Here is a 24,222-nt window from a genome sequence, read left to right on the forward strand (position 1 = left end):
CTTTGGGTGGCGGGAAACCCACTGGCGGATACTCTATGGCGCGTTGATGGTCTGGCCTTCTCCAGCGGGATAAAGCGGCCGACGATGCGGACAAGAGCGTCCTTGAATCAAGAGTTCTTAGGCAAACGGGAGCATGGCGGCTCCGGTTGGCTACCGTCGACAGTGGCGGACAACAGTCTGGGCGCTTCTCCTTGGGATTATGCGGCAGTCCCCGTCTCGGGTTGGCAGCCTGTCAAAGGTATGTCTACCAGGGAGCTTTGGCAAAGATCAGGTCGTGCACGATGGTCCCTCGTAGCTCGGGAAGAGGGCGCCTTACCAGGTCCTCTCTGGGTCAGTCTTTGGAGACACAGCAGCTTTCAGATTGATGAAGGAGAGCAACAGCAATTCTTCTCTTCCAGGCGGACTTCAAGGGCAAGTGTCATTTTCACTCCAGTTACTCTTCGTAGTTTGGACTTCAGCTCTGAACACTTCTGAACACGATTCCTAGCAGTGAGAGTTCCCAAAATACACTGTTGATCTCCCATTCATTCCGCTGGGTCACACTTGAGCATCCATTCACTACGAAGGGCATTCAGCAGTCTGTCAGCCAATCAGGTGCACGGTGTATTCAGGCCATTCTTCTCCATCCAGACACTCATAACACAGAATGTGGATTCGGACAAGTACCACGCCATTCAACACTACATACTGCATTCATACCAGTTTCGGGCAGGGCAGTCTCAGGCATTGTGTTAAACACTAGATACCAGACATCCACAACAAGAAGTGCATATATTCGTTACACATTACATTCACCTAGTTCCCACCCACAGGTGTACCCACAACATACAGTCGTTGAGAAGGCTCCAGCCAGCCTGGTCGGCACTTCCCCACACTACCTATATGGAACTTCCACCCAACAGACAGTCAGGGGGAAGGGACAGAGTCAGGGCTTCCCGGGACTTCAGGAACATCAAGGTATTTGTATTTGTATTTATTTTGTTTATATAGCGCCTTACATCAAAGCGCTGTACATCATAACAACATGATACACAAAACAATAACAGTAGAAGCAATTTACAATAATGAATCAGTCCAACAAAACAGTGGGAAGAGCAATTAAACTGGAGGGAAGAGGGGGAGCTTAACTGTAGAACTGAGAGGGAGAGGGAGGGGGGAGGAGGACAAGGGGGAGGGAAGGGAAGGGGAAACAGATGAGCGTGTGGAGGAGGGAGAGAGGAAGAAGATGATCAAGGGGAAAGAGGAAGGAAGGAGGGGGAGCAGGAGGGGGAAGGGGTTTCATGGCGGTGAATGGAGAAGGAGAGATTTAAGGGATGTGCAGAATGAGGAGAATGAAGGAATAGAGCGGATAGAGAGAGGTAAGGAGTTCCAGTGCAGGGGGGCAAGGAGCTGGAAGGAAGGAAGCAGGAGGGGGCACAAGGGGATGGAGGGACAGTGATAAGGAAGTGGTCTACAGAATGAAGGGAGCGGGAGGGAGTGTAGAAAGAGAGGAGGGAGGAGAGATAAGGGAGAGCGAGACCATGGAGAGATTTAAAGACTAGGCAGAGGAAGTGAAATTTAAGTTGGGAGTGAAAGGGGAGACAGCCAAGGGAGGAAAGGGAAGCAGAGATGGAGTCACGGGAGGAGAGGAGACAGATGGCATTGATGGCAGAATGGTAGATAGATTTGAGGGGGGTGAGATGGGAATTAAGTAGTCCAAAGAGTAAGGAAGAGCAGTAGAGGCGAGAGAAGATAAGGGAGGAGATTAGAAGTTTAGTAGCATGGAAGGTGAGTGAGGGCCAGACTTTGCGAATGTTAAATAGGTAGAAGCGACAGGCACGATAGGTGAGAGAGATATGGTGGGAAAAAGAGAGAGAGGAGTCCACGTGAATTCCTAAGTTGCGAGCGTGGGCAGAGATAGGGAGATTTGAATGAGTAAAGTGAATGAAAGGTGGAGGAAAGGGAGGGGGACTAGAGTTGGAGGGGAAGAATAGGACTTCAGTCTTGTCAGTGTTGAGAGAGAGAAAGCGGGAGGACATCCAGTTTTTTATAGCGGAAAGACAGGAAGAGAGTTTAAGGTGGAGGTCGGGAGAGAAGGAAGAGAAGGAAAGGAAGAGCTGAGTATCATCGGCATAGAAATGGTGGGAAATGCCGAACGAGGAGATAACAGGGGCAAGGAGGGAGGTGTAGAGTGAGAAAAGGAAAGGACCAAGAACCGAGCCTTGTGGTACGCCGTAATACAGAGGCTCGGTAGGAGATGACCGGCCTCCCCAGGAAACATTAAACGAGCGGGAAGAGAGGTAGGAAGATAGCCAGTTAATAACAGAGCCTTTGAATCCAAAGGAAGAAAGTGTGTAGAGAAGAAGGGGGTGATCGACAGTGTCGAAGGCAGCAGAGAGGTCAAGAAGAATAAGGACAGAGGATTGCTTAGGTCGAGCGGAGAGGAGGGAGTTAAGAATGTAGGTAATGGCCGTTTCAGGAAAGTGTTTAGGGCGGAAACCAGATTGAGAGGGGGGGGAGGAGAGAGAGGTTGGAAACAAAGGTAGAAAGCTGAGAGTAGGCAAGGCGCTCGAGAAGCTTAGAGAGGAATGGAAGAAGAGAGATAGGACGGAAGTTAGCGGTGAGATGGGGATCAGCAGAAGGTTTCTTTAAAATCAGAATGATATTGGCATGCTTGAAAGCAGAGAGGAAGGTAGCAGAGGAAAGGCAGGTGTTGAAGGACGTTAGAGGAATAAGAAGAGGGTAGATCTTAGGGATAAGAAGGGAGGGGAGAGGGTCAGTTGGAGCAGAAGAGGGTTGGGCTTTGGAGAGGAGGATGGCGACTTTGGAAGGAGAGACAGGCGAGAAGTCGGACATGCAGGGGGGGGAGAAGGGGACAGGGGGGAGAAGAGGAGTTACTGATTTTTTGCCGAAGTGCAAGAATCTTGGAGGAGAAGAAGTTAGCAAAGTCAGAAGGAGAAAGGGTGGAAGAGGTAAAGGGATCAGGGGAAGGAGGGGAGTGAAGATGAGAGAGAGTTTGGAAGATGCAGCGAGGTTGAGAGGCTTGGGAGTGGAGAAGCTTAGAGTAGTAGGAGCATTTAGCCGAAGCGAGGCATGAGTCGTAAAGAGAGTGGTAGGAGAAGTATGACGTTTGGTTGGAAAGCGTGGGAGATTTAAGCCAGAGTCTCTCAAGACGTCGGAGGAGACGTCGCATAGAGAGAAGTTGAGGAGAGAGCCACGGTTAAGAGGGTTTCCGGGTTGGACGGAAGAAGGAGAGGGGATAAAGTAGATCAAGAGAGGAGGAGATAGAGGAGGAGAGAGTGGAAAGTGCATCATTGGCTGACAGTGAAGAGAAATCTTGGAGAGAGGGAAGAGAGGAAGAGCAAGTGTTGAGAAAGAGGGAGGGATCAAAGTTGCGAAGGTCACGACGTGAGAAGATGGAAGGAGAGGGTAAAGTGGAAGGCTGAGGAGGGGGAGATAGGGAAAAGGAGAGTAATGCATGATCAGAGAGATAGATAGGAAGTGTATAGACAGAGGAAGAGGGGTAGGAAGAGTTGAAGATAAGGTCAAGAGTGGAGCCAGAGGACTGAGTGGGAGAGGAGGGAAGAGGGGAAAGGAGGTAGGAGTCGAGGATTGAGAAAAGGGGTGAGGAGTGAGGGGGAGAAGGGAGGTGAAGGCTAAAGTCACCGAGTACAGTGAGAGGAGAGGGGGAGAAATGAGTGAAAGGAGGTGATCAAGGTCATCGTAGAAGGAAGTAAGAGGGCCAGGGGGACGATAGATGATAAGAAAGGAGATGGGGTGAGGAGAGGAAAAAAATGTGTAAAGAAATTCAAAGGAAGGGAAAGAAGGACGAGATGGTGAGGAGGTAGAGGAAAGGTGTCTATGGTGGTAGAGGAGGGCAATACCTCCGCCGCGTCCAGTGGCGCAAGATATGTGAGAGTAGGAGGACAAGGAGGTGGTTAGGGAAGCGGGGACAGTATTGTTGTGAGGGAGGATCCAGGTTTCAGTAAGACAAAGGAAATGAAGCTTGAGACGAAGGAACATGTCTAAAACTGCTGCAGTCTTATTGCAGATGGATCTGGCGTTCCAGAGAGCAATGTTCATGAGGTTAGAGGATTGGGCAGTAGGGGGGTAGAGAAGATTAGGACGATGAGAGAGGGTAGTAGTAGTACAGGAGGAGTGGGGGAGGGGATTGAAGAGGGGAATGGACTAAGGAGGAGGGAAAGAGAGAGTAGGAGAGAAAGAGGGAGAAGGAAGGAGGGAGGGAAAGGGGGGAAGTGAAGTGCAGAGGGAGAGAAAGTGTTAGAGCAGGAAGCATAACAGAGGGGATGAAAGAGGTATGGCGAAGGAAAAAGTGGTAGGAGGGTGAAGAGGCTGACGAAAGGAGGAGAGAGAGAGATGGGTAAAGGGGAGAAGTCCGACAGGAGGGGGGAAAGAAATTATTACAGTCAGACTAGTCGGCAAGAGGTAGGCAAGGAGCCTAGCAGGGGGAGATGAGGGGCAGTTAGCATACCTGGAAGCCGCGCTAGTGAACAAGCGGGTAGAGGTTCCATAGCAGAGTCTGGTTGGTAGGAGGTAGGAAAGAGAGAGGGGGTAAAATCTAGAGTAGACAGCGAGAAGTAGGGAGATCAGGAGCAGTAAGAGGGTCCTAGCTGAGTCAGGAGCAGTAAGAGGGTCCTAGTTGAGTCCATGCAGGAGTGGGAGCGGGAGGAGGCTCTGCTGTAGGGGCTGATTGGTAGGAAGTAGGCAGAGAGACAGGGGGCTAGATCAGAAGCAAACAGAGAAGATTGACGGAACCATGCAGGGTTGGAAGCGGGGGAGACTCAGTGGCAGGGGGCAGGTGAGGAGCCAGGAAAGGCAAGTTCTGGAGCAGTATGAATGGCTCAGATGTAGGAGCGGGAGTAGGTTCAGCAGCAGAGACTGTGCAGCAGGTGGTAGAGTCACAGTAGAGGTGCCAGGCAGGGCCCGATTAGGAGGCTTGAGTACGTTTTAGGCTGAGCCCGCGATGAAGAGTAAGCGGGGAGAGGTCCAACAGCAGGGATTGTGCGTCAGGTGAAGGCAGGTGTGATCCTGACTGATCCTGTGTAATAGGGAGGTGGGAGGAGGTGCAGCAGCAGGGAGTGGGCGGTAGGTGGCAGGAAAGGCAGGGATATGGTGGCACCTGCATGATTTGGAGACGGAAGCAAGGAAAGGCAAGATCTGGAGCAGACTGAATGTTCCTGAGAGAATCGCTCAGATGTAGGAGCGGGCGTAGGTTCGGCAGCAGAGACTGCGCAGCAGGTGGTAGAGTCGCCAGGCAGGGCCCGATTAGGAGGCTTGAGTACGTTTTAGGCTGAGTCCGCGATGAAGAGTAAGCGGGGAGAGGTCCAACAGCAGGGATTGTGCGTCAGGTGAAGGCAGGTGTGATCCTGACTGATCCTGTGTAATAGGGAGGTGGGAGGAGGCGCAGCAGCAGGGAGTGGGCGGTAGGTGGCAGGAAAAGCAGGGATATGGTGGCACCTGCGTGATTTGGAGACGGAAGCAAGGAAAGGCAAGATCTGGAGCAGACTGAATGTTCCTGGGAGAATCGCTCAGATGTAGGAGCGGGAGTAGGTTCGGCAGCAGAGACTGTGCAGCAGGTGGTAGAGTCACAGTAGAGGAGCCAGGCAGGGCACGATTCTTTCAGGCTGAGCCTGCGATGAACAGTAAGCGGGGAGAGGTCCGACAGCAGGGATTGTGCGTCAGGTGGAGGCAGTTGAGATCCTGGCTGATCCTGTGTGATAGGGAGGCGGGAGGAGGCGCAGCAGCAGGGAGTGCGACAGGTGGCAGGAAAGGCAGGCACCTGCGTGATTTGGAGAGGGGAGAAGGCCCTGCAGCAGGGACTGTGAGGTGGGAGGTAAGAAGGTGAGTACCAGACAGAACCTGTGTGAAAATGAGGGGGAAGGAGGTCCAGCAGCAGGGTCTGTGAGGGGGGTGGTAAGAAGGTGAGAACCTGTGTGATAGGGAGGAGGGAGGAGGCGCAGCAGCAGGGACCGTGCAGCAGGTGGCAGGAAGGGCAGGGATTTGGTGGCACCTGCGTGATTTGGAGACAGGAGTAGGCCCCGCAACAGGGACTGTGAGGCGGGGGTAAGAAGGTGAGTAAGAGACAGAACCTGCGTGAGAATGAGGGGGGGAGGAGGTCTAGCATCAGGGTCTGTGAGGGGGGAGGTAAGAAGGTGAGTACCAGACAGAGCCTTCGTGAAAAGGAGTAGGGGAGGAGGTCCAGCAGTAGGGACTGTGAGGTGGGAGGCAGGCAGGGAACTGGGCAGGGCCCGCAAAGGAGATCTGAAAGAGATCCTGACTGCCACCGCGCCGAGGAAGCAGGTGGAGGCCCAGCAGCTGACCCAACCAGGGACCAGGATGGTGGAGAAGGACAGAAGAGGTCCGCCGATGTGGTTGCAGCGCTCCTGCGCTGAGGTGGCAGGAGGGGGACCAAAGGACAACCTTGACTTTGAGGGAAGGAGGGAGACACTCTGCGGTTAAGGTAACAAGTCAAGGTCAAGTTCAAGGTAACAGGCGATGGAAGGCAAGAGGCCACGGGGGCCATCTTGTCTCCATCAGGAATCTACCGATTCCAATCTCAGGTCCTGGGCATCCCAAAATGGAGGACGCTCAGGGCACCAGTCATTTCAGCACGGAGCTGCCACTAGCCCGTACCCTGCTCTGTGGGCCACACACAGGTGCCCAGAAACATACATTAGAGGCACAGGGTTGTACCCCCACCCATGGATGCCATAAGGGTGTCCCATGGATCCGTTCACCAAAACCAAAAGAGAGAGCTGCACTGCCAGGAGTCCCACATGAACTCCTGCGCGGAAAATACGACAGAACACACGATAAAAAGCAGTAAAGGACAAGGATACGGAGGCCTTGTCCCTCCGATGCATTTCCAGCATCACACGGGCGGAGGAGGCAGTGCCATGGCCGGAGGCGTCGGCAGAGGTGCCTGTGGTGCTGCTAGCTTAGCAGGGAGGACTTCTCTTACAGCGTCCTTGATGATATTCCCCATATCAGGAGATTTCATGAGGCCGAGGAACCTCTCGAAGATCCAGTCCTCGCTGGCTGAAAAAGAGGAGGGCACTGAAGGGGTTACTAGAGGCAACTGAGGCCGTTGCCGACCCTGTATATACGGATGCAATGGAAAGCAGCCCTGCACATAAGAAGGGTAGGCCGTAGGCCGCATACCTGGTTGATGCCAGTCCCACCTCGATACTCGTTCTTCGGCGAAGTCTTGCAGAGGTGTCGAACGGGCATCCTTATCTGGCCTGTCGGCCATTTTGTTGGTTCGGGTCCTACGAGCACGGTGCTTCCCTCTGAGGCTCAGGCAGCGTCTTGTGGTCAGCGGTGTGCCTGCTGGTCGATTTGCATGCAGGTTTCACTTCTCCTTGGCAGCCGTTCTGCCAGTCTCTGCTCCCTTCTTGGGATGTGGTTTTCCTTTCTGGCTATTTGCTGGGGTTTGGGATGCCCAGAGGTTTGTTCAGGCAGCGGGGGATGTATGTCCTTCTCCCTTTGAGCTCCCTTTCAGTTCTGTGCACAGCATCTCCTGCTGCAGTCCCAGGTTCAGTGTCTCCCGGGCTTCCTCGTCAGAGGATGGATCTCTCGATGTTGGTTTCCCTCTTCTGTTTTGTATTTCCTTTGATCACTCAAATGTCGTGACTAGACGGTTCACTCTGGTTCTCCAGACCGATCTTCGTACTTCTGGTCATCTTCTTCACAGTACTTGTATTGGAGTTATCTGGAAGGCAATTGGGAATTGCAGGGCCACTAGTCTAGTCTAACATATTGAGTTGGTTAATGTTACAATAGCAGACATTGGCAGTGGTGGAAAGAGGGAAGGAGAGTTTGGCTTGTGGAAAGAGGGAGAGTCTAACACAGCGGTGCCATACCGCGTTCTCTGGGAAGGGTCCCCACTAATCCCATTAAGGGCTTCCTCTCCCATGTGATCCTCCCCGGTACGCCACCCCCAGGGGGACTATTGTACTGTGGATGCAACCAGCAAATGTCTAAAAGCTTTTGGTGTTACTTTGTTAGCACAGAAGGAATACAGAGAATGCAAGCAGAAATCAAACACAAGGCCACAATGTAACTGAACACGCATTCACCTTAAAGCATGACTAATATAACTGTGGTTTTCTCTGTTTCTCCTGGGTGCCAGTATTGCAGGTTAAGGAGGTTTAACTGTTACTCATTCAATGACTTTTCCTGGACACACTTTTTATTGTTCAACATGAATCGGTTCCCTGCTCCTGTAGATATTCACCATAATACCCGTAATACCCATAATAACGCAAATACTTAAGTAAGGCACTCCAATGTTGTTAAATGACAAATTACTTACCTCTCAGTAATGTTCTTTCTGATAGATATTCCTCCCATGGATTTCTCATCTATGATAATCATATCCTAGGACAACTGTTATTTGGAAATGTTTCCGCCGCCAGGGAGTGCAGCATGGTTCCGTGTCAGCTCTGTCCGACACCATGCCGGCCATGACGTTGGGACCATTATATATTGTGGTGCTGCACCCTGTGACCAGAATTCCACCCTGATTCCCTTATACTCTATGACAATGAGGGATGGCAGACCCGATGGTGTATTAGCTTTCCGCTAAGAAGGGCAGGTAGGGAAGGCGATGAAGAATATGTGGGAGGAACTTCCATTAGAGAGAATATTACCAAGAGGTAAGTAATGGATTATTTCCTCCCATAGATTGTTCTTCTATATTAGTGTTCTTTTTTCTTTTTCTTTCTGTTTCTTGCTCTTTGTTACATGATTGTACCATTTCACCAATTGTACTAATTCATTCACTTTTTGTAAAGCGCTTAGGCATAAGGCGCTATAGAAATAAATAAATAACAAATAACATGGGCTCCAACCCGAATTGAACCTAATCACCTTTCTCGTTGTAGAAGACCTAAATCTTCTCATTTGGAAGGGGCCACACTGATGTCAATCAGCGCCAAGGACGTAGACGTTGTGAAGGAACCCAGTGTTGGGACTGCAACACCCATAGACAGGGTCGTCCAGTGCCTGGACCCTTTCGTCATTAATGGAATCAGGGGCAAGCCCAAAGGAGTGTGCAAGTGGACTCCAGGAGTTCCCTGCCGGTTGCAACAAATGAAATGGGACCCCGTCCGCTCATTGGCTGAAGATGGTGGTGCTGTGGCAAACATGTCCATCCTCTTTAGGCAAAATACCTCCCACGCCTCTTTGGTGGAGGACTGGGTGGGAAAAGGGACTTGCACCTGCTGTTGCAGGGACTCCCTGGAGGAGTGGCTTCTCTTCTTAGAGGATGAAGAAGAGTGATAATGAGATGAACCATCAGAGAGCGGGACATCTTCCGGTGCGGCTGCTTCTTCTTGTCCTTCATTTCCTCCTCTTTGCACAGGGCCGTTTGTTTGGGACGGTACTCTGCGTTGTGCGACCTCAAGCGAACCTGCAGCTCCACCCTCTTTGCCTTGTGGACGAAGGTGACAAGCATCGCTGCCTTTTCCAGGAAGGCTTTCAGGTGCATGGCCTGGCATGACCCTCGATCCTGCATGCCCAAACAATAAAGACAAATTCAGTGCAGACCCAAAACCAACATCTCCTGGCTACAATCTGAACATGGCTTGAATCCCGAGTTGGCATGGCATAGAGAAATATTCTTTTGCAAGCGAACACATTCCGATCAGAGTACAGAGTATGTGGAAATATGTTGCTGAGGTCACGGCATGGTGGCTCACTATATACTGGCCCGGACGTCATATCCATGGCGAGAGCATAGAGGCATTCGACATAGACAATGCAGATCCGCGCTGCGCCCCCTGGCAGTGGGAACGTTTCAGAAGAATAGCTGTGCTGGGATTGGATTATCATAGATGAGGAAACCATGGGAGGAAAGAATCCATTAGAAACAGTGTAAACGAACTTGTATTCCATCAAATAAAGTGCCATCTTCTCTTTCTGATGCTTCTACACAACCTCCCAATAATTATAGCCATCCGTGGTGTGCGGAGGGCATACAAGGAGGACCAACGTTTCCTTAGCTTGGTGAAGGAACTCACCAGGTACTGCATAAAGGCCAACACAAGAACCCATAGCACGTCATATCATTATCCACTTAGAATTGGCAATTGTATGCCAGCGGACTTTGAATATGATGTTCCTCACCAATATGTTCCAATGGTTAAAACCGGTAAAGTTTCAGGAGGACTGCTTCAGGTCAACCTCCAGTAAGTCTTTATAGAAGATCAAATTACTAATCACATAATGTCTACACACTTTTATTGAAATCATATATTTACAGACTCTACCTTGTGTCAAAGGAGTAGCCTCAAATTACCAATGTTAAAGACAAATCCATATGTCTAAACTTGAAAATTGTAAAGTTTAGTTTTCTTTGTATTGAACATCAATTTACATATTTTCTAGCAGTGGCTAATAAGAAAAACGTTTCTAATTAAGAGATTTTGGTTTCACACAAAAAAGATGTTGTTCCTGGCATTTGCTCCTCCTCTCATGAATTAAGGAGCCCATGTCAACAGCTACTTAAAGAATTCCACAGCACATTCCTACCCTTAAGGGTGACCTTGCACTGATGGCTAATGCTCTCCAGCTCTAGCCTAAATATCTCATCTTTCTAGGGATTCTAAGGACGTTATTTAAGGACCCTGGATATTTTGCTATTTCCCCCCTTTTTTATTGGTGGTTTAGTGACCTATTTTTGGTGGTCTGAGGGACTTCTATTGAAGTTCAATGACATGGCAACCCTTCTTTCACTTGTATTGAGTATATGGTGCTGGGCCACCTATAAGGCTTCAAGTGTAATGGGTGCATCTAAAGCACCCCATTTGTGTCTTAGGATGATTGTACAGGTTTGTGGTCTAACCTCTGCATATAAAACAGACCGGAGGATGCACCCACATGGTTGGACTTTTGCCCCCTCCTTTGCCCCCTCCTTCTTCCCTCTGTCAATTATGAGGTGACCCTCACACCCCCTCCCACTGTGCAGTCCCATCTCTACATTCCCTTGGCCAGCTGCCACTTATCTGAACCGGCTCAAGCACATTCTTAGACAGACCCCCTAAAGATGGACATATGGGATGCAACCTTCTGTACTTGGCCTTGTGTAGGTCGGTCTTGAAGAGTCATAGTCTAGAGACTGCAAACAATTATATCACCCTACATTGGTTTTAGGGAGTAGGCTGGTGGTAGCTTTTATATGGATTTGCCTGTAACAAGGATGTACGCCATTGTATTGCCTTCGTAGCCCACTGCATGATTTTGGTATTCATTGTGTGTACCAATGTACGTTTTAGCCCTCTACTTGGCCAGTTTCTTTCAGAGGATCGGTTTGTTTTTGGGAACCATGATGGGGCCTCAAAATGGGTGATCTACAGAAGTAGGATCTTTATGAGCCCATAGGCAGGCCGTATATTGGTTTTTACTGGTTAGAGCATTATATGTCTCAGGCCTAAACAAAATAGATGGCCACCTGACCACTTGTGTCTAGCCACCCCCCCCTCTTGTGATTGTTTGGCTGACTTTAGCCAGCCCCTCTGAGAAGTGTTACTTAAGGGTAATGCCCTGTCACTCCATAGTCTCTTATCTTTGCCCCAACATAGGCTTAGTGGTTGTACAACTGGGGGGTAGGGGGGTTGTACACAAACTGCCTAAATACCCTATATCATTTTAAAGGTAATTGCCATAGTTTCAGCTACTGTAGGAGACAGGAGCCCACGCACCTCCGTTCTGAGGCTAACCCTACTTTTTCTGACAGTTTGGAAAACCTGCCATACATCAATGCATTCAAGCATCTGTTCCATATCAATACATATGCCATGTTGGCTTTCATTTAAGCCCTAGGCTTTTTCATACCCACCTTGGTCTGGATCATATTGACCCGTTTCTCCCGCATTTTCTGAGCGCACTGAAATATGTCCACCTTCTGCTCCACTCGGGCCATCTTTAACAGAATATCCAGGGCAATGAAGGTCCCGGTGCGACCAATGCCTGCACTGAAAGCACAAACAAGGGCTAAAATGATGGTTCACAGACCTCCTATCATATGAAAACAGCACGGCAGAACACATTAAGGAGGTAGGAAGACAAAGGGATACGTTCATAGTTATGGCATACATATCTGGAGTTATTTATCATTTCATTGGGGTTATCTTTTTGGTACAAATCGGTCTCCAAGGGGGTAATCCAACATTGTGTTACAGCTGAACTGTGCAGGTTTCAGGGACACACTCAGGAACACACAGATACCAGTACGGTAAAATGGATATTTACATAGGTTTGATGAATACAGCCCTGGGATAAAGGGAAACATCACTATATGGAATTCAGCATCTGTAAATCAGTTAACTGTCACAGTGTGGGCTAATATTGTTGAACATATTCAAGCAAAATATTGCTAATAAAGGCAATTTTAATTTCAGAGGTGACAGTACAGTTTACACTTTAGTATTAGGAAAAATGTATGGGGTCCCTGTTGTCATGGGATGTGCATTGTCTATATTAAGGTTATAGTGTTCGGATGAGCATGACCCCTCTTGTCAGTTTGGAGACGATGCATGCAAGAATGATGAGTGCGTGGACGTGGAATTGGACTTGGCTACGTCAGTGCAACTGATTACAGCTCTCGGTGTCGCAAGTTAAGAATGCAATTCAGTTCATGCATACACCTCCCGGATACCTGTAATCCATTCAAGAATTGTCTATATGAGCCAGGTGAGCACACACACTTCTGAAGGCTAGGGGATGAGAGTAACCCAGAGAGCTAGGAGCAGAGACATCCAGACGATTGGGAAGAGAGGAACCCAGAAGCCTGGGAAAGGAGGGATTCTGTATGAGATTGTGAACAGCAGAAAACATTGCTTTATGACAAGTTGACAAACACTGAGTAGAGATGGAATAGGAAGAAGGGCAAAGAGGAACGGGATAACAAGTTTGTAAAATAGTTATTACAAGATGGGGAACAGTGGAGAAACATCTGGAAGGGGATGGTGAAAGTGTTGGAGAGAAGTGAAAGAAAAACTTGGCAGATCTCTGTAGAGGAGAATGAGGAGGTGCTGGGACGAAGTGAAGAAGAGAAGTCAGGGAACATCAAAGGAGTATAAGAAAACTGGGTAGAGGTTGGTGTGTAGAAGGGGTGAAGTATAATAAAGAGGAGGGGCAAAAACATATGTTAAGTGAGAAAGTGGGTGAGCTTCCTCCAAAAGCTCAATGTCTCCAGAGCTCTGGTACTCTCTAGGCTGGACTACTCTAACAGCCTCTTCCTTAATCTGCCCTCTTTCGCTCTATGTCCCCTCGAGCCTATCCAGAATAAGGCTGCAAGACTTATCCTTGGCCTCAAGCCCAGGGACCGCATCTCTGCAGCCCTAACATCTCTCCACTGGATCCCGGTGGCCTCAAGGACCAAAATCAAGACCCTCTATCATCATCCACAAGGCTTTCTGAGGCCTGGGACCACACCATCTTCAACTTTCTCTCCCTAAATTCTTCCCTGCTAGAGCCCGCCGCTCCTCCAACTCCAACTCTCTGCTTGTCAAACGCTTCTCCAAGCAGAGAGTGGGGAGCAGGTCTCTCTCTTCGGCTGGTGCCTCCCTTTGGAACAGCCTCCCTGCCCCTCTCAGACTTGACACGGACCTCCTTAAGTTCCAGAAACTCTGCTTTTCTGTATCTCTTCCCCTTCCCTACTAATCACCCCACTGCCGCAGAGACTGGCAGCCTCGACCTGCATGAATCTCTCAGGTACCAGGCCCCTGCCTAGTCGATATCAAGACCCCCGCCAACCCCCAGGATTGGCCTTGTGGGCCACCTACCGGGTGGCTGGGCATCCCACCCGTGGGATTCCCTAATCTAGCACTTAGCCAGCGGTTCCTCCCTGGCATCCTCGGCACTTCCCTCCTGGGCTCTCACCAGCACTTGCCTATACCTTCACCCCTCCCCCTTCCCCATTCCAGCACTTCTTCTCACCACTTGGACGTCCGAATGACACAAAGCCTAGTAGGACCACGATTGTATATATTCTGTCTTTGGCCATTATGTATTTTTCCTCCCATTGACCCCTCCACACTTTGCCTTGTGGCGCCCAAAAACACTATTTTGTTGTACAGACGCCTAAGAAATGCTCAATAAATAAATTAATATGAAATGAATTTTGGGTGTGTCCTCATGACCACCTTATCCTCTCTGCTCTGACAAAACTAACGCCTGCATTTCACTAATGCGTCTAGCTGATGTGAGGGCCACCAAAAGCGCTGTTTGAGAGTCACCAATTTGATATCTGTAGTAGCCATTGGCTCGAAAGGCTTCTGCGCCAGTGCTGCGAGCCCCACATTAAGGTCCCACACCGGATGAGGTTTTCTGACTGGAGGGTATAGCCTGGCAAGCCCCTGCAAATGTCCCTTCACCACCGGATTGGCCATGCAGAATGATTGGCCTTCTGTGTTCCTGTATGCGCCAATTGCCACCATTCTACACCTGTCCACCTGCACTCCACTGCTTGCTAAGTGGGCAGAAAAAGAGAAGATTTGATCGAGCATGCACAATGCTGGATCCACTCCCTTGTCCCTGGCCCAGTGTTAGAACCTGGCCCATTTGCTCTTGTACTGGAACGTAGTGGACTCCTTCCTAGCATTATTAATAAAATCCAGAAAGACCAAGTTGCTGCATCTTTAGTTCTTCAGGTACCAGGCTGAGAGGGCTAGAGACTCCGGCTGTGGGTGTTCCACTGCTCCCCTCTGCTGCGAGAGGTGTACTTGGCCGATTGCCTTCAGGGGGATTGGGCCCTGACTCGCCATACTCACCAGGTCTGAGTACCAGAATCTGGCTGGCCAGTCTGGGACTACCAGAATAATGCAACAATGGTTTGCGTCTTGGAATTTCCTTAGTACTCTCTGCATTAACGGAATTGGGAGGAAAGCGTAGCACCACAGGTTGTCAACGAGATTTTGAAGGCATCCCCTAGTGGCCACCTGCTTCTCCTCATCCACGAGGCAAACTGCCTGCACTTCACGTTGCTTTCGAGGCAAATAGATCCATCCCCTGAAAATGGAGTTGAGGACTTGCAAGCCCACTTCCCACTTGTAGTTGTCCGCTGGAAGAATGCTCAATCCGTCCGCCTGCGTGTTGCTCTCTCCCGGAAGGTGAACAACCGTCATGTGAATGCCCTATTCCAGGGTCCGCTTGTTGCGGTATAACATGGACGTGATATTGCCCGTTCGGATGAGCACCGTCATGTTTGCGAACATAGGGCAAAAGTCTGTAGAGCCAACAAATAGAAAAGCAAATTTGGGCGAGCTTGATGAGGAAGGTCCGATCACGTCAGCGCAGAAAAGGGGACTGAGGCCAGATGCCGGAGGGCGTGGCTATGGAGGCCTGGTCACTCTCGCTGCCGTGTCTACACGCGCCTGAAATTTAAAGTGGAAATGCTCTTTTTCTGGTGATAAAAAGGTTCCGGTCCTTTCCCTTGGGAGGACGGCCACATACAGTATGGAGGAAAAGGGACAGGACGTAGGAGTAGGGGTTGAATGTGTAACAGAAAAACATTCAGCTCTTGCATGCTTTGCATGGAGAAATCGCATATGAGTTTAGTCATGCGTAAGTGTGAGGAAGGATCCCAGACAAGGAATGAGTGTAACCACAAGAATAAAGGAAAAGAAGGGGATCATATCCATACACACCATAGCCTAAACAAATAGAATAATTTTATCAGCCAAGTAGTACAAACCATATATGCAGTTAGCTTTTGTTTACTAAATCCCCAGATAATTTACCTGCCTTCAATCCACCATGCAGTCTCATGCTAGAGCTAAGTAGAAAACTTAATTTTGTGAATTTAGGGTTGAGTGGTATGTTGAAGTTCCCTGGGATCTATTATTATTAAGGTATTTTATTGAGCACAGACTTCAATAAAAACCCTAAAAATAATAGGCTGGTAAGATGAATACAAAACAGTAAACATATTAGGTCTCCCTACTGCATCTAATTATCAGTTTGCTTTGTTAGGTATTAATGAAGTAACCTTTGAAGATAATCAATTCCTGTTGTTTATTGCCATAGTAGGCTTAAGTAATAATTGTCGAAAGTTGAAAAGTTGAAAGTTGAATATTCATGTCTTCAAAGGAGAAGCGTCTTTTAATTTCAATGTAAATATAACCAACATGCCTGCTGATGCCCTTGACAGGACCGAGCATCCACTCTTCCTTTAATTACCTTTGTTTCTCTTTCTCTCGGATGGGTAGTCTGGAGAGACAGGCCACCTACTGGTTTTATATGCTATTTCAAGTAGCAATGCTTGTGCATTTTGGAGGCCAACCATGTCAGTCTGGTTGTTTGGGTGCGCCTTGTCTTGTGACCAAAGGCTTATGCAACATACTCAAGTGTATGCCAGCATCTCCCTTTCTGTTAGCATGTAACGTTCCAAAGCAACCATGGTGCTGTGTTGATGTCTGTGTTTGGCCTGCTTCTAGTCCACACATACTTATTTTGCTATTTCCTATTTTACTGGTTCAAATGCGGTAGGGCATTTCCGCATCCATGCACCTAGTATTCTCCCTTTTTCAGCAGGTGACTCAAGCATTCTGTCTTGGTCAAAACTCTTGCACACACTTCACAACATATTTTGCAATACAAATAAAGGCATGTACGTGCTCTTTATTTTGCCTTTCATGCGGCTTCGCTTTGGCTCTACAACAGCTGATGATATGCAGAACCATGAACTGTTCCTTCTGTAGATGAAATCCAAAAGATTATTCCGAAATTAGCCCATAATACCACGTAAATGTGAGTGTGTAGATCTATGCACATTTACAGTTTCAGGTTCTCCGCTTACCTCGCAGCCACTATCAGACTCAGCCACTCTGTTGCTTCAACAGACTCTCAATACACTTTGCAATGGCTACTTCCACTGCTCTCGATTGTCACATGTACTGGGTGTATGTTCTGACGACTCCTTCCTTTTAAAATCCTTAACAATTAATTAAATACCCTGTGGATTTTACTACTATGCAGCGACCCAGCAGCGGCTGAAAATTATCACCCAATCTCTTTACTTCAGGCAATGGCAAAACTGCTGGAATCCACTATTACTCCCCAGATCCCGAACTATTTCGAGGCCAGCAATATTCTCCACCTTCTCCTGGCAGGCTTGCGCCCAGGGATGGGCACAGAGTCAATAATGATTGCCCTTCATGATGATATCGCAAAGTTACGAGGCTGCAGAGAGACGAGTGTGCTCCTCCTACTCGATCTCTCCGCGGCCTTCAACACCATTGACCACCAAAGACTCCTGTATCTCAGACGCGGGTGTCTCGGGTGTCCCCCTGAAGTGGTTGTCATCGTTTCTTTCTGACCGTACTCAGGTGGTGTCTGAACCCCCATTCACCTCTCCTCCTATGGTGTTTGACTGCAGAGTTCCACAGGGGTCAGCACTTTCTCCACTACTCTTTAATCTGTATATGGTTGCACTGGCCAAACTTATTTCTTGTTTTGGTGTGCAGTTTATATACACTGATGACACCCAGATTGTTTTTCATATTAATTTCCCTAACGAAAGTCCCCCCCCTCAGCGTCTGAGAGAGTGCCTCTCAGCAGTAGGGATGTGGATGACTGAAAATGGGTTAAAACTGAACCGAGAGAAGACAGAGGTACTGGTGATTGGCCAGGAGTCTGCCAATCCCTTTTGCACCTCAGACTATTGGCCAGCCTGCTTGGGGCCTTTCCCGACTACTTCTGCTGTAGTCCTGAGCCTTGGCATTAAGGACATGGCCTCTGGCTCCAGAGAAGTTCAAATCTTTATAGTTTGGCAAACTAGGTTTGTTAAACTGAAGATTCTAAAGAAGGTTCTCCCCTTTCTTCCTGATGAGGTTAGGGTCAAGATAGTGACTGCTTCCATCATGGGGGCAATAGACTACTGTAATGGTATCCAACTACCAGAAGATCTAGATTTCGCAAAATGCGGCCGCCAGACTTGCTCTTAATACTCCTAGATTATCCCACTCTCATGATCTTCTCCAACGCCTTCATTGGCTGCCCGTTAAAGCCCGGGTGAATTTCAAATTCTTATACAAGGTCCATCGTGCTATTCACTTTGTGGGAGCCGATCTTCTCCAAACTAAGGTTTCCATCAACCAACCAAAGAGATTGCTGCGCTCCTCCAACCAATTTCTGCTTTCTGTCCACCGCTTTAGGCATGCCAAGGCTGGTGGCAGATCTTTTTTCTGTGTTGGCCCGTCACTATGGAATGCTCTTCCGTACCATATTAGGAGCAAAACATTGTCGTTTTAGAGGTGGCTGTCTTCCCTTTACTCTCTGGCCCCATTAGCACTTAGATGCCAACAGGTCTTTGTTGCGCTTTATAAATATTGTTACAATACAATACAATACAATACAATACAATGCAGTTTGTTGATTTGGTACTACTACTGTTACTTGGTTGCTGGCATTCTGACCCAATTTCATGCATATATTGACTTGCTTAGGCTATTCAAGAAGAGAGATTCCTTTGTAGGTGGCATATACCTGCTATTACTGCTTCCTTCCTTCCTTGAAGTGACATTAGGACAAAGGAGTAAAACTGCTCATGTTTTCTATGTTAAACATTCAAAGCATCATGACTATACATTTATTTATCTTTCCAGAGCAATGTGAGGAATGTATTTATGTTACACTCTGCTTTTATACTCATTTGCATGGTTAACAATGGCTCACATCAATCTCTAAAATGTTTGATGTTTTCCGGAGGCTTCAAGTACCCAACTTTCAACTAGAAGAAAAGCGAAGATTTGTTAAAACAATGTTACCATTATGTGAGCGAGGCATAGGTGTCTGGCAAACCAGGAAATGGGGCAAGAACCCACCCAGTGTACAGTTCCAACAGCAGCAGTATTATTGATTTCTGCCCTCTTGAAAGTTCACAGTTCTGGGCAGGATGTTTCCTGAGGGTAGTTGTAGGTCAGTAGTGGGTTTTCTGCATAGCATTCTTTTCTACCAGGATGCAGCCATCTTTAAAAGTCACTTCTTGTATTCTCAGCTACCATCTCATTGATTCTCTATAGTGGGGTGGTGGTAGTGACAGGCAGAGCCCACGGTTTGAGGAGATATACATTTGCATGGCCATGTGCTGCAATTTTAAGAGTTCAGGCGACAGGAACTCAGCAGCATGATACTGTGCAATAGTGGTAGCTGGAATACCTGTCTAGCAGATGTGTCTTTGGAGAGCAAAAGGAGGCAGCAGCAGGCCAAATGAACAGTAGTGGCATGGGCTGAGGCCATCCACTCAAATACATCATGCTACGAACAGGGGCGCGAAGTACGTGGGTGCTTTGGGGCCTGGGCACCCACCAGGAAAAGCCACCTGCACTAAAACTCCCTATACTTTCAATGGAACAGCCTAAAAGTATGTCCTCCGGCACCTGTGGAAAATTAAAAGCAAGCTCCCCTGGCTACGACCGTACGTAAAAGGAGGAAGGAGAATGCTGCTCACTTCTGCTTGAATTTTTAGTTAGTATGCAAGCTGCAGAGAATCCACTGCCTCCATTGCCCAAAGGCCTTTTACCAGCCCCAACAGTTCCCGTCGCTCCTTCAGTCGCCAGTCACAAAATTCACATTCTCTGCCCCTGATTGCTACCCTGTCCTAGCCTTTCATATAGCCCTTTTTGATCCTATCGCCCACCTTGACCCACGCACAGCAACAAGCCTCATCAGCACCAGTCCCTGCCTCAAGGCCCTATCTTCTCCTAGCCAGTGTGACAAATCCATGGAATTCATCCCTTCTCCCCAAGGGGAAGACACCCCCGTCGGGACTAGGGAGGTGAGCCTGCTATACAACACCCTAGGGGACAGGGCAAGCAGGATCCCACTGGGGGTGACTCCCCCACCCATCTGAGAACAAGGAATGCCCAACAAAGGAAACCATCATATCTCCCTTCACTCCAAACTCCCCACAGTTTGTGGATTAGATGCGCACTGAACATGGCAATCCGGTACAGGACCACTTTAAAGTGAATGGCTTGGTTTTTGACCTGTGTTTGTTGCCGCCTCTTGATAAAGACCAGGACTAATGGATTTTCCAGCGAGGAACCTAATACAGCCGGATACCATCCGAGGAAGAGAAATTCAGCCATAGAGCGAGAAACGCTGGCATGCACTGATGCACAGAGGATGGAATGACTCTCTTAAAAGAGGAATTGTGAGCCAAGCAGTCGGCATTGTTGGGTGGAGGCCCAAGACAACCCACCTGGCGCTGCAACTTCAAAGTAGACAGAAACCCTCAACAAGCCGGGGACCGCTGGGGAAGGAAGCAGAACCAAAGGAAACGGGACGTACCATCATCTTTTTCTACAAAAGCCTAGAGACGGGAGAAGCAATGTGGAATAGCCGACCGCGCAGACTAGAACAAAGTCAAGGATATGGATTCACATGGGCCAGAGACACCACTTTCACTACAGAGCAGCACCGAAGGTACGTGGAAGCATACGAGGAGCATCTGGAGGGGGGTGAGGCCACAACAGAGCCCACAATACAAGGGGTCAAAGAAATAAGAAACCGAAACGGGCAGCCCCAGGAGGGGGTGGTAATAGGAACAGGCCATGCTGAGCTAAAGAACCCTGAATACCACCTCCTCCTCGGGGAGTGATAGAAGCAACAGACCAAGCCAGGCTAAAGAAGCCAGAAACCCATCCAGGGTTGAGAAGCCGAATACCCCCCGAGGGGGTGACAGAATCAACAGACCAACTTCAACAAACTGGTCCTCTCGCCAACCCATGAAAAAGGAAGAACACTTGATTGAATACTCCCTTGCAACACTCCCCTTGAAGTTTGTTTGTTTGTTTATTCATTTACAGAGCGCACCGGGCCCGTGGGCATCTGGGCGCATTACAGGTTTCAAAGTTACAGAATACAAAGGCAAAAGTACATGTACATAGGTATAGAAGCAGTCAAGTACATGCAGAGATACGTGCATGCACATGTGGTCATAGGTCTTGGGATTGCAGCCACCTCTTAACATTGGTCTTAAACAAGTGGAAGGGAGAAATGGCTCTTAAGGAATCGGGGAGCGAGTTCCATAGTTGCGTCGGCAAGACTGGAAAGCTAGAACCACCTGTTTTCTTAAGTTTGAATTTGGGTATTCTAAGACTGTTGGATTGCACCTTTCTGATGGGACGTACTGAGGTATGTTTATAAAATCTATCGGTCAGATATAGTGGAGCCTTGTTGGACAGACATTTATGAGTAAGGTTGAGTGATTTGAATTTGATTCTGTCATTTATAGAGAGCCAGTTGGTAGAGGGTCTCACTTGGGAGATATGCTGGGTTTTAGGGATGCCTAGGGCAGATTTTAGGGCATTATTTTGAAGTGTCTGGAGTTTACTGGTATTGTGTTTACTGGTGCCCAAGTATAGGGCATTGCAGTAATCCAATTTGGAGAGGATTAGAGCCCTTGCAATCATAGTGCAGCTGTCTGTAGACAGGAAAGGTTTACAAGCGTGAATTAGTTTGCAAGTGTAACTGGTGGCAGAGGCTGTGGCGTTAATTTGTTTATTGAGGTTGAGTGCAGAGTCCAGGTAAAATCCTAGGGTCTTTACTTCCTTAGAGACTTTGATTTTTAATTCCATCAATGATGACGGCGTTGTATTGGGGAGAGAGTTTAGACAATCTGATGGGAGTCCCAACGATTAAGAGCTCCGTCTTTTCGTCATTGAGGCATAAGCCATGGGTGGCCATCCATGTTTGTATAATTGAGTAGATTTTGTAAATCATAGTTACATCTGTGTCATAGTCTCCTTGGATGGGGATGAGAATCTGGGTGTCGTCGGCATAGTTAATGTAAGAGATACCCAGACTGTCAAGTATGTCGTAGAAGGGCTTGGTAAATATATATACAAGGTTGGAGAGACACAGGACCCCTGTGGTACGCCACATGTAATAGGTACAGGGTCTGTTGCGAAGGAGGGTGAGAAAACTCTCATAGATCTATTATCCAAGAAAGAGCTTATCCAAGTGGTAGCTTCCTTGGAGAAGTGGGCAGCTGATTTTAGGTGGCTGCACAGGACATTATGGTGGACCAAATCGAACGCAGCGGATAAGTCCAAATGGAGAAGGATGAAAGTTTCTCCTTTGTCTTTCTGACCGTCTAGTTTGTTCTTCAGGTCGATGAGGGCAGTCTCTGTCCCATGTCTGGGTCTGGAGCCTGACTGGCAAGTGCCTAGTAGGTTGTGGATCTCCAGGTAAGCTAGAATCTGGACAAAGGCCGCTTTATCGAGGATTTTAAGAAGAAAAGGCACTGTTGTGATTGGCCTATAATTGGTGGGAATGCGAGCGTCTAAATTAGTTTTTTTTTGTTGGGGTAATACCCAGGCATCTTTAAGATTGGTGGGAACTGAGCTGGATTTGAAGGAGGAGTTGATGAATGTAGTAATGAAAGGAGCCAGATCCTTGGCGGCATCTTTGATAATTGGTGCTGGGCATGAGTCTCCTAAGACATTTAGAAGGTTTGAGGGAAGTGATGATCTTTACCACCTCAGTAGTTGAGATAGAGTTGAAATTGAACTGGTGACTGGGTTTGATTTGTTTGGAGGTGGTTTCTTGCAGGATGGCTTCATGTGTTTCTAATGCAATCTTATGTAGGGTAGTGTTCTTGGCGCTAATTTTCTCTTGGAGCATGGTTATTTTTTTGCCAACGGCATCCTGGATGTCCGTGCACCAAGATTTGTCTTAGGTGCAGGAGTCATTGGGAGTGACCGGGATTCCAATTCCCTTAGGATAGAGAAGATTTCTCCAGTGCTAGAGCTGGCTTTGTTTATTCTATTGTTAAATGTGTCTTCTTTTGTTTGGATGATTTCTTTTTTGTAACTGTCTGTCAGAGAGGTGAGACGGTTCTTGTTCAGGTCGGTCGGGTTATTTTTCCATTTGGCTTCAGCATGTCTTTTCTCATTGCGCAGAGCATTTAGGCTAGGAGGACACCAAGAGTTCAAATGAGCTATATGTTTTTCTTTGCCGAGTTTGAGTGGTGCAATGTAGTCAATGGCAGAGTTGATGGTATTATTGTACAAATAACCAGTTCAGTTGGGTCCGAGGGTAGGTTCACAGAATTAGTGATAGATTGGATCAAGGATAGTAGGTTGGGGACTGTTATTTTTTTTAATTTCTAGTAAGGGCCGGTGGTGCAATTGGTCTGGCCGAATTGGTTTGGGGACTATCTTGAATGGTGAATGAGATTAGGTGGTGGTCTGTCCATACACAAGGTTCCATATTTGTGATGCAGGATGTGCAGTTGATATCTGCGATCCAGTCCAGAGTACAACCTTTTGTGTGTGTGTGGGTCCCTTGTTCCTAAAAGTGAGGCCTGCTTCTGTGATGGTATTAGCTAGGATGGTGTCGCTGGGATAGTCAAACCTAGGTTGAAGTCACCAAGTATAATGGTTTGGAGGGTTGTTGTGTCTTCTTCAAAAGGTCCCTAGCAAGCCTGGGGGTTGGTATACAAGGTGCATGGAGACGGTGCGAGAGGCTGATACGCGTAGTTTGACTGAGAGTAATTCAGCGGAGAACAGCGGGCTGGATTCAATTGCTCTCAGGTCACGGTTGGATTTACAGATGAATGCTTAGCCTCCGCCTTTGATGATAGTGAAGTTTTCTGGGACAGCTAGGAGAGGGCGGGGCCCGCAGCTTTGTGGAGCCAAGTCTCTGTAATGGCTAGGAAGTCGAGCTGATTGGTTGTGATGATGTCAGCGATTTCAGTGGCGTGTGCTACGAGAGATCTGGCACTGATGAGAGCTCTGCTAATAGTGTGGGAATCCTTGGTCTTTTTGTTAGATGGGTCTTTGTGGACGGGTGGTGAGTGGTCAGGGTCCTGATTAAGTTTAGAATTATGATTGATAGTGCTTGGCCTAGGCGGTGGTTGGGTGTTCTCACTTGAGTTAGTGGAGGGGTTAGTAAGTCTAGAGCCTAAACTGTAATTTCTCCAGCTGGTGGAGCAAGGTTGGTTGAGCTTAGGTTTGCTTGCGAAGCGTAGGATCCATTGGGCTGGCGATAAGGGTTCTGACATGAGTTGGGTGTCTTTGCTGATTGGGAATGTATGCTTTAGTATGGGATTGATAGGCGGCGGGAAGTAGGTTGGCCTAATCTGGTTCCATAGCAGTAGGTGTTTTTGCATGGACAGGAATCTGGGGGTCGTATTGGACATGGTAGTGATAGCCAATGGGGGCGGGTGAAGGGGACGGGGAGGAGAGCAGCTTGGGCAAAAGGAATAGTAAG

General features: G+C 48.2%; 1 protein-coding gene across 1 annotated transcript in view; it reads right to left on the reverse strand.

Moving 5' to 3' along the window:
- Nucleotides 1–24,222, reverse strand: part of LOC138511247 (receptor-type tyrosine-protein phosphatase kappa-like) — a 1,445,374-nt gene that overhangs the window by 275,560 nt on the left and 1,145,592 nt on the right. Inside the window, exon 23 of the mRNA XM_069626788.1 lies at nucleotides 11,840–11,975. Within this exon, the coding sequence (XP_069482889.1) occupies nucleotides 11,840–11,975 (136 nt within the window). The remainder of the gene's footprint in view (nucleotides 1–11,839; nucleotides 11,976–24,222) is intronic.

This window comes from Ambystoma mexicanum, chromosome 6p (genome assembly GCF_040938575.1).
Source record: "Ambystoma mexicanum isolate Mex_15411 chromosome 6p, UKY_AmexF1_1, whole genome shotgun sequence".
Lineage (NCBI taxonomy): Eukaryota > Metazoa > Chordata > Amphibia > Caudata > Ambystomatidae > Ambystoma > Ambystoma mexicanum.